Source organism: Mandrillus leucophaeus, unplaced genomic scaffold (genome assembly GCF_000951045.1).
Source record: "Mandrillus leucophaeus isolate KB7577 unplaced genomic scaffold, Mleu.le_1.0 Scaffold71, whole genome shotgun sequence".
Lineage (NCBI taxonomy): Eukaryota > Metazoa > Chordata > Mammalia > Primates > Cercopithecidae > Mandrillus > Mandrillus leucophaeus.
The window spans coordinates 1,992,874-2,002,375 of NW_012107697.1; the positions used below are offsets into that span (position 1 = coordinate 1,992,874).

The window sequence follows — 9,502 nt, forward strand, 5'->3', positions numbered from 1 at the left end:
AAATACAAAAATTAGCCAGGCATGGTGGCAGGCACCTGTAATCCCCGTTACTCGGTAGGCTGAGGCATGAGAATCGCTTGAATTCGGGAGGTGGAGGTTGCAGTCAGCCGAGATTGTGCCACTGCACTTCAGCCTGAGGGATAGAGAGAGAGACTGTCTCAAAAAAAGAAGAAGAAAAAAAAAGGATGTTAGAGGAGTGCAAAAAGTAAACTTCACAAATACCACAGAGTCACTTTTTCATATGTCCCTACTATCTCAAAATGATGCTATGTCACTTCTGTGTATAGCTTCTCATGGCACACAAACAGTAAACCTACAGTAGTTGTCCATGAGGATAGATCTTGCTTGCATTCAAAGCTGGTTTAGCCAGAGTTGGGAGTGGAGAATGGCCATGTAATATCTTGGACACCAGCCGCTTATCATTAAAACACTCAGCTCTCAAAGCCGCCACTTCCAGGTTTTTGCTCAGTTCTATGTCCCATACCCTGCGACTATGGAAAGGGGGAGAAAGCCCAGGGCCTTGGGAGTTCCTGCCCCATCAGTATTTCCGTTTCCCTTTTTTTTTTTTTTTTTGAGACAAGGTCTTGCTCTGTCACCCAGGCTAGAGTGCAGTGGCACAATCACGGTTCACTGCAGCTTCCACCTCCGGGGCTCAATCGATCCTCCTGCTTCAGCCTCCCAAGTAACTGGGACCACAGGTGTCCACCACCACGCCTGGCTCATTTTTGTAATTTTTGTAGAGATGGGGTTTCACCATGTTGCCCAGGCTGGTCTCGAACACCTGGGCTCAAGTGATTCCCCCACCTCGGCCTCCCAAAGTGCTGGAATTACAGACAGACATGAGCCATCGCGCCCAGCCCGTTTCCTTGGGAAACGTTTTGAGCGTCTGTTAGGTGTCATACGCTCTGACGGGGAACAAAAACGAATGTAAGACATTGACTATGGTTCACAATCTGCGTGGTGGCAGACACAAACTTCTAATTTTATTTCTCCTCTCATACAGCCGAAAAACTGGTTTAACATACACTGTTTCATTTATGCCCCAAAACAGTCCTGTGAGGTCAAAACGTCATTCACTTAGGCACGACGGGTTACAGTCCACAAGGCGCATGACATCGCTCATCTTGATCTCCCGGTACCCGCGCATTTTAGGAAGAAACACGTTCAAAGGGATGAAGGGTCCGCTCTCAAGCATTTTAGCTAGCGAAGTTACAGTCACATCCGGCAAAGTCGCACACTGCGGAACTAGGACTACCGCGCGCGGCCCCGCCCACTTTCCCAGCAGCGGGAAGCTGTCACCCGGACTCTAGAGATCCTGGGCCCAGGGGCTCCCGGAAGCTGCCGACCACGTGATTCGCTGGCTCAGCTCACGTGACAAAGCTCCCGGAGGTGGGGGCCCTCGGCCAAAATGGCGGCCTACCTGCAGTGGCGGCGCTTCGTTTTCTTCGACAAGGAGCTGGTGAAAGAGCCGCTGGGCAATGATGGGGCCGCTCCCGGGGCCACACCTGCTTCTGGATCCGCTGCTTCCAAGTTCCTTTGCCTCCCTCCTGGCATCACTGTCTGCGACTCAGGCCGAGGGAGCCTGGTCTTTGGAGATATCCTTCGTTTGGAGCTGTCTTTTCCCTCCCGGGATCCCGAAGAGATCGAGTTAGGATGAAATCTGTTTGTTGGAAGGGTCAGTGCCGCGTGCCTCTTTCCTTTAGCTGGTCATCCAGAGTCGTTCTGTGATCTACGGGAAGAAAGAAGTCCATTTCCTAACTTGTTATTAACTGAGCAATCCTGGGCAAGTCATTTAACCTCTCTGGGTTTTAATTTCCTTATCTGTAAGAGAAGTGTACATGCCAATTTGACAAGCTTAATTTGAGATCAATTAAGAAAAAATGCAAGTTGGCTTTAAAAGATGAATATGTAAAGTGACATGCTCTCCCCTGCCCGTTATCGTTGGCGAGGAGGTAAATGAGGCTAGCAGTTGTTGCTTTCGTCTTCATGTTGCTGGTACTCAACTCTGGCCTTTTTCACTCTTTTTTTTTTTTTTTTTCTGAGACGGAGTCTTACTCTTGCCCAGGCGGGAGTGCAGTGGCACGATCTCGGCTCACTGTAACCTCCGCCTCCCGGGTTCAAGCGATTCTCCTGCCTCAGCCTCCCGAGTAGCTGGGACTACAGGCGTGCGCCACCACACCCGGCTAATTTTTTACATTTTTAGTACAGACAGGGTTTCACTGTATTGGCCAGTCTGGTCTTGAACTCCTGACCTCGTGATCCACTCGCCTCGGCCTCCCAAACTGCTGGGATGGCCCGCTTTCTTTTTTTTTTTTGAAACGGAGTTTCACTCTTGTTGCACAGGCTGGAGTGCAATGGTGTGATCTGGGCACACTGCAACCTCCGCCTCCTGGGTTTAAGCAATTATCCTGCCTCAACCTCCTAAGTAGCTAACAGGCACACATCATTATGCCTGGCTAATTTTTGTATTTTTAGTAGAGACAGGGTTTCGCCATGTTGGCCAGGCCGGTTTCGAACCCCTGACCTCAGGTGATCCACCCTCCTTGGCTTCCCAAAGTGCTGGGATTACAGGCGTGAGTCACCGTGCCTGGCCCTACTCTTTTTAAGATAGGGAGTTCCATGAGATGATATGTAGGAAAATCCTTGAAAATTTTAGAGTTATATGCATGTAATTGTTATCTGAGTTCTGGTCTGAATATAAGTATCTCTCCTTGGAAAGGAGGCTCCTTGACTACCCTGCACATATGGAAGGCCAGATCTGGTTCTTGCCACGTTCCCTACAGCTTACAGGCTTCCAGGCCTACAAACTACGGGTGACACACCTGTACCAACTGAAGCAGCACAATATTCTGGCATCTGTTGGAGAAGATGAAGAGGGCATCAACCCCTTGGTGAGTCCCAGCAGGGAAATGGGAAAGATCCGGAAGCCTGGAAATGATTTTTTCTTGGAGAATGACTAGCATTTACACTTCTGAGGTCTGTCCACAGGTTAAGATCTGGAACCTGGAGAAGAGAGATGGTGGCAATCCACTCTGCACTCGAATCTTCCCTGCTATTCCAGGAACAGAGCCAACTGTTGTATCTTGTTTGACTGTCCATGAAAATCTCAACTTTATGGCCATTGGTAAACAGAAGGCAAAACTAACACTCCTAAATTCGTTATATATTTTCTTCAGAGTTGCTTCTGCTTCTCATCTTTACTGTTTTCGTGAGACCACTTTGTATTGAACTGAGGCCTTTGAGATATTAAAGTTTGGAATGGGGTCCAGGCACAGTGGCTCACGCCTGTAATCCCAGCACTTTGGGAGGCTGAGGCGGGCGGATCACCTGAGGTAGTTTGAGACCAGCCTGACTGACATGGAGAAACCCCATCTCTACTAAAAATACAAAATTAGTTGGGCATAGTGGCACATGCCTGTAATCCCAGCTACTAGGGAGACTGAGGCAGGAGAATCGCTTGAACCTGAGAGGTGGAGGTTATATGCAGTGAGCTGAGATTGCGCCATTGCACTCCAGCCTGGGCAACAAGAGGGAAACTCCATCTCAAAATAAATAAATAAATAAATAAAATAAATAAAGTTTGGAAAGGGAAGGGATTTAATTTTGTTCTTTGAAAATGTGTCAGTGAGTGCCAATATTCAGGTTAACCATTAATTAGAGAGGTTGGGTATATGGAGAAAGCTTGTCACTTCTGAGTGCCTCAAGGGTCTTTTTCCCTCTCCATTTCCTGATCTTTTCAGCCTCACTGAAGTAATTTTCTTGTTCTCCTACAGGTTTCACAGATGGCAGTGTTACATTGAACAAAGGAGACATCACCCGAGACCGGCATAGCAAGACCCAGATTTTGCACAAGGGCAACTATCCTGTAACTGGATTGGCCTTTCGCCAAGCAGGAAAGACCACTCACTTGTTTGTTGTGACAACAGAGAACGTCCAGGTATGACCAAGGCCTCCACTCTTAGGAGCAGGCAGGAAGGGCTTCTCCATTGCTCAGGGGGATAGGGTAAGGAAGTAACAGGAAAGGTGGGATTGTTAAAATTTTAATCATATAATTCGAATCATTTGCCTAGCTTTGTATTTTATTTCTTTGCCTAGGAAGCTGGGAAGAGTTAGACTCTGGGCTTGTAGTAAAAAGACGTGAATTTTCTTTCTCTTTTTTGAGACGATGTCTCACTGTGTTGCTCAGGCTGGAGTGCAGTGGTGAGATCTCGACTCACTGCAACTTCTGTCTCCCAGGTTCAAGTGATTCTCCTACCCCTCAGCCTCCTGAGTAGCTGAGTAGCTGGGATTACAGGCGCACAGTAGCACATCCAGCTAATTTTTGTATTTTTAGTAGAGACAGGGTTTCACCATGTTGGCCAGGCTGGTGTCGAACTCCTGACCCCAGGTAATCCACCCACCTTGGCCTTCCAAAGTGCTGGGATTATAGGCATGAGCCATCGCGCCTGGCCTTGAATTTTATTTCTAACTAGCTTTTTTTTTTTTTCCCTTGAGACAGGATCTTGCTGTGTCGCCCAGGCTGAAGTGCAATGGCGCTGCATCAGCTCACTGCAACCTCTGCCTCCTGGGCTCAAGCGATCCTCCCACCTCAGCCTCCTGAGTAGCTGGGATTACAGGCATGCGTCACCATGCCTGGCTAATTTTTGTATTTTTTCTAGATATGGGGTTTCACCATGTTGCCCAGGCTGGTCTGAAACTCCTGGGCCCAAGCAGTCCACCTGCCTCAACCTCCCAAAGTGCTGGAATTACAGGCATGAGCCACTGCACCGGCCTATTTCTTTTTTCTTTTTTTTTCTTTTTTTTTTTTTTCTTGAGACAGAGTCTGGCTCTGTCGCCCAGGCTGGAGTGCAGTGGCCGGATCTCAGCTCACTGCAAGCTCTGCCTCCCGGGTTTACGCCATTCTCCTGCCTCAGCCTCTCGAGTAGCTGGGACTACAGGCGCCCACCACCTCGCCCGGCTAGTTTTTTTTTTGTGTTTTTTAGTAGAGGCGGGGTTTCACCATGTTAGCCAGGATGGTCTTGATCTCCTGACCTCGTGATCCACCCGCCTCGGCCTCCCAAAGTGCTGGGATTACAGGCGTGAGCCACCGCGCCCGGCCCCTTGTTATATATTTAATAGATGGGTGATGGTTAATGAAGAAGGTCAGCAGCCAAGAGAAAGACTTAGAATGCTAAGAGGGAAAAAAGAGCCAGTATGGAGATGAGAATACCTTCGTGAAGGCTTAGTGTTACCTCCTCAAAGGAGCCTGTTAACCCCTTTCTTACTTCTGGCAGTCCTATATAGTTTCTGGAAAAGACTATCCTCGCGTGGAGTTGGACACCCATGGTTGTGGCCTGCGCTGCTCAGCCCTAAGTGACCCTTCTCAGGACCTGCAGTTCATTGTGGCCGGGGATGAGTGTGTCTACTTGTACCAGCCTGATGAACGTGGGCCCTGCTTCGCCTTTGAGGGCCACAAGCTCATTGCCCACTGGTTTAGAGGCTACCTTGTCATTGTCTCCCGTGACCGGAAGGTTTCTCCCAAGTAAGGACTCCAGTGAGAAGGGACAGGGAGAGGGCTGGACTTGTTCCCCAGAATCCGCCTGATTTTAAAATCCTAATGCCTGGATCCTGCCAGTCTCCTACTCCTACTCTGGTGTTATGTAGATAACATGTCTTTTTTTTTTTTTTTTTTTTTTTGAGATGGAGTCTCGCTCTGTCACCCAGGAGTGCAGTGGCGTGATCTCGGCTAACTGCAACCTCTGCCTCCTGGATTCCAGTGATTCTCCTGCCTCAACCTCTTGAGTAGCTGGGATTACAGGCATGTGCCACCATGCCCGGCTACTTTTTGTATTTTTTGTAGAGACAAGGTTTCACCACGTTGACCAGGCTGGTCTCAGACTCCTGACCTCAGGTGATCCACCTGCCTCGGCCTCCCAAAGTGCTGGGATTATAGGCATGAGCCACTGCACCCAGCTGGTGACACTTATATCTAGAGTTGGTTATAACATTTTTTTTAAATGAAAAATGGGTGTTTTTGCTGCAGGTGTTTGCTACATAGCCCTACTATACTAGAATGCTCCAGGGAATTTGGACCTGTTTTTTTGTTTGTTTGTTTGTTTTGTTTTGTTTTGTTTGAGACGGAGTCTCGCTCTGTTGCCCAGGCTGGAGTGCAGTGGCACGATCTCGGCTCACTGCAAGCTCCGCCTCCTGGGTTCACGGCATTCTCCTGCCTCAGCCTCCCGAGTAGCTGGGACTACAGGTGCCTGCCCTGATGCCCAGCTAATTTTTTGTATTTTTAGTAGAGATGGAATTTCACCGTGTTAGTCAGGATGGTCTCAATCTCCTGACCTCATGATCTGCCCGCCTCGGCCTCCTAAAGCACTGGGATTACAGGCATGAGCCTCCGCGCCCGTCCTTACTTTGTTTTGTTTTTTAACTCTTTTGTCAAAATAAGTGGGCAGAGGAACAAAGGATTCAGGAGTGGAGAAATTAGAAAGTGCTGGGAAATGTGGGATGCAAGCTTTTTGTCTTGTTTTGGTTTTGTTTTTTAAGGGGTAGGTGGGGTCTTCTGCATGATGAAAGTACTCCCTGTTAGATGCTGGTTTGTTTTGCTTTCATTCAGTTCCAGGCACAATGTTTTAAATATACCATGTATTGGATGATTATTTTCTGAATGAATGGATATCTGAATGTACTTAATTTTCTCATCTGTTGCTTGGGTTAATTGTAGGATCCTAAAGGGTAAGGTCAGGTTTATATGTTCTCTTTCTACAACTACCAGCATAGTGCTGCATGTTATGGGATGTGAGGGACCAGAGAGGTGATTTGTGCTGGGTGGAATGTGCACCAAAGTTATCATGGGAAAGGAAATAAAAGGGAGATAAGACATAGATGTCCAAATATCTGGTGCTTTTTCTTTCCTATGCAGGTCAGAGTTTACCAGCAGGGACTCACAGAGCTCCGACAAGCAGATTCTAAACATCTATGACCTGTGCAACAAGTTCATAGCCTATAGCGCCGTCTTTGAGGATGTAGTGGATGTGCTTGCTGAGTGGGGCTCCCTGTACGTGCTGACGCGGGATGGGCGGGTCCACGCACTGCAGGAGAAGGACACACAGACCAAACTGGAGGCAAGGCCACCAGGCTCCCAGAGCTGGCCACAGGCACCTAGAAGCAGCTGCAGGAGCAGGTTCCCCAAGTCATATTGGCTAGGGTGTTTCCCTCCTTGTGGGTCACAGCCTTACTCAGCTTCCTTAGGGTAGGATTATAAGGTAAATGGCCTGGGATGGGGCTTTAGAGGGAAATAATGGCTGGGAGTCTGAGCCCACTCTAAGGGTTCACTTTGTTTCCAGAGCACCTTATGAAATAAGGTGATACTGATCTTGGGGATTTCTGGGAGCTCTAGGTTTGTCTAGGATCTAGGCAGATCAGAAATCCAGGACTTTCTGTTTTGCATGTTGTGGGCACATTTTGGGAAAGTGTCTTACCAGGACCGCTTCTACCAATTTTCTAATCTCTCTTCCCTTCTAGATGCTATTTAAGAAGAACCTATTTGAGATGGCGATTAACCTTGCCAAGAGCCAACATCTGGACAGTGATGGGCTGGCCCAGATTTTCATGCAGTATGGAGACCATCTCTACAGCAAGGGCAACCACGATGGGGCTGTCCAGCAGTATATCCGGTCAGTCTGGAGGCACTTTGGGATATAGCTGTGAATGCAGGGACAGGCAGCTAGATAGCTAAAGCCCATCCATGCTCCAGGTAGGGGCTAGAATTCTACCAGGAACTGTTTTTGCTTTTGTTTTTGTTTTGTTTGTTTTTGTTAGTTTTTTTTTTTTTTTTTTTGAGATGGAATTTCGCTCTTGTTGCCCAAGCTGGAGTGCAATGGTGCGATCTTGGCTCACTGCAACCTCTGCCTCCTGGGTTCAAGTGATTCTCCTGTCTCAGTTTCGCGAGTAGCTGGGATTACAGGTGCATGCCACCACACCTAGCCAAGTTTTTGTATTTTTAGTAGAAACGGGGTTTCACCATGTTAGACAGGCTGGTCATGAACTCCTGACCTCAGGTGGTCTGCCTGCTTCGGCCTCCCAAAGTGCTGAGATTATAGGTATGAGCCACCGCGCCCAGTGTTTTGTTTTTGTTTTTGTTTTGTTTTGTTTTTTGAGATGGATTCTCACCTTTTACCCGGGCTGGAGTGCAATGGTGTGATCTCAGCTCTCTGCAGCCTCTGCCTCGGGTTCAAGCGATTCTCCTATCTCAGCCTCCCGAGTAGCTGGGATTACAGGTGCATGCCACCATGCCGGGCTAATTTTTTGTATTATTAGTAGAGACGGGGTTTTACGGTGTTCCCTAGGCTGGTCTCGAACTCCTGAGCTCAGGCAATCCACCTGCCTTGGCCTCCCAAAGTGTTAGGATTACAGATACAAGCCACCATGCTCGGCCTTTTAAATTTTTTTTACAGGAACCATGATGCCTTAAATGAGAGGACAAGATTCCTTGTTGAAAAGGGAATTTTAGGGTCAAATATTATATGACCAGTATGCAGTTCAGCTGATGATTACCTCTCATTTTAACCTTTAGCTTGGCCTTTGTAAATACTTACTTTGACCTGGTTCTTTAAGGGGGAAAAGAGATTCATTTCTTGCTTCCATAATTCCTTCCCTCAGTACTAATTCTTGGAATTTTCTGCCTTGAGAAGGGGTTTTAGAAACCAGTCTAAGGTGGCCGGGTGCGGTGGCTCACGCCTGTAATCCCAGCACTTTGGGAGGTCAGCGCGGGCGGATCATGAGATCAGGAGATCGAAACCATCCTGGCTAACATGGTGAAACCCCGTCTCTACTAAAAAATACAAAAAATTAGCCGGGCGTGGTGGTGGGTGCCTGTAGTCCCAGCTACTCGGGAGGCTGAGGCAGGAGAATGGCCTTCATGAACCCCAGAGGCAGAGCTTGCAGTGAGCTGAGATTGCGCCACTGCACTCCAGCCTGGGCGACAGAGCGAGACTCCGTCTCAAAAACAATAAATAAATAAAAGAAACCTGTCTAAGGCTAGGGTGCAGTGGCATGTGCCCGTGATCCTATCCCTTTGGGAGACCAAGGTGGGAGGATTGCTTGAGCCCAGTCTGAGCAACATAGCAAGACCCCATTTCTAACAACAAATAAATACATAGATTTAAAAATATGGCTGGGCGCCATGGCTTATGCCTGTAATCCCAGCACTTTGGGAGGCTGAAGCGGGTGGATCACTTGAGGTTAGGAGTTCGAGACTAGCCTGGCCAACATGGTGAAACCCTGTCTCCACTTAAAAAAAAAAAAATACAAGGCCAGACATGGTGGCTCATGCCTGTAATCTCAGCCCTTTGGGAGGCCGAGGCAGGTGGATCAGAGGTCAAGAGTTAAAGACCATCCTGGCCAGGCGCGGTGGCTCGAGCCTGTAATCCCAGCACTTTGGGAGGCCGAGACGGGTGGATCACGAGGTCAGGAGATCGAGACTATCCTGGCTAACATGGTGAAACCCCGTCTCTAC

At 48.3% G+C, this 9,502-nt stretch overlaps 1 protein-coding gene across 1 annotated transcript in view; it reads left to right on the top strand.

The window, feature by feature from the left end:
* The first annotated feature begins 1,276 nt into the window (after positions 1-1,276).
* VPS11 (vacuolar protein sorting 11 homolog (S. cerevisiae)) overlaps positions 1,277-9,502 on the top strand; it is a 14,457-nt gene continuing 6,231 nt past the window's right edge. The window contains exons 1-7 of the mRNA XM_011964918.1: positions 1,277-1,595; positions 2,743-2,891; positions 2,989-3,124; positions 3,774-3,937; positions 5,274-5,521; positions 6,908-7,109; positions 7,510-7,661. Of these exons, the coding sequence (XP_011820308.1) occupies positions 1,409-1,595; positions 2,743-2,891; positions 2,989-3,124; positions 3,774-3,937; positions 5,274-5,521; positions 6,908-7,109; positions 7,510-7,661 (1,238 nt within the window). The 5' untranslated portion in view covers positions 1,277-1,408. The remainder of the gene's footprint in view (positions 1,596-2,742; positions 2,892-2,988; positions 3,125-3,773; positions 3,938-5,273; positions 5,522-6,907; positions 7,110-7,509; positions 7,662-9,502) is intronic.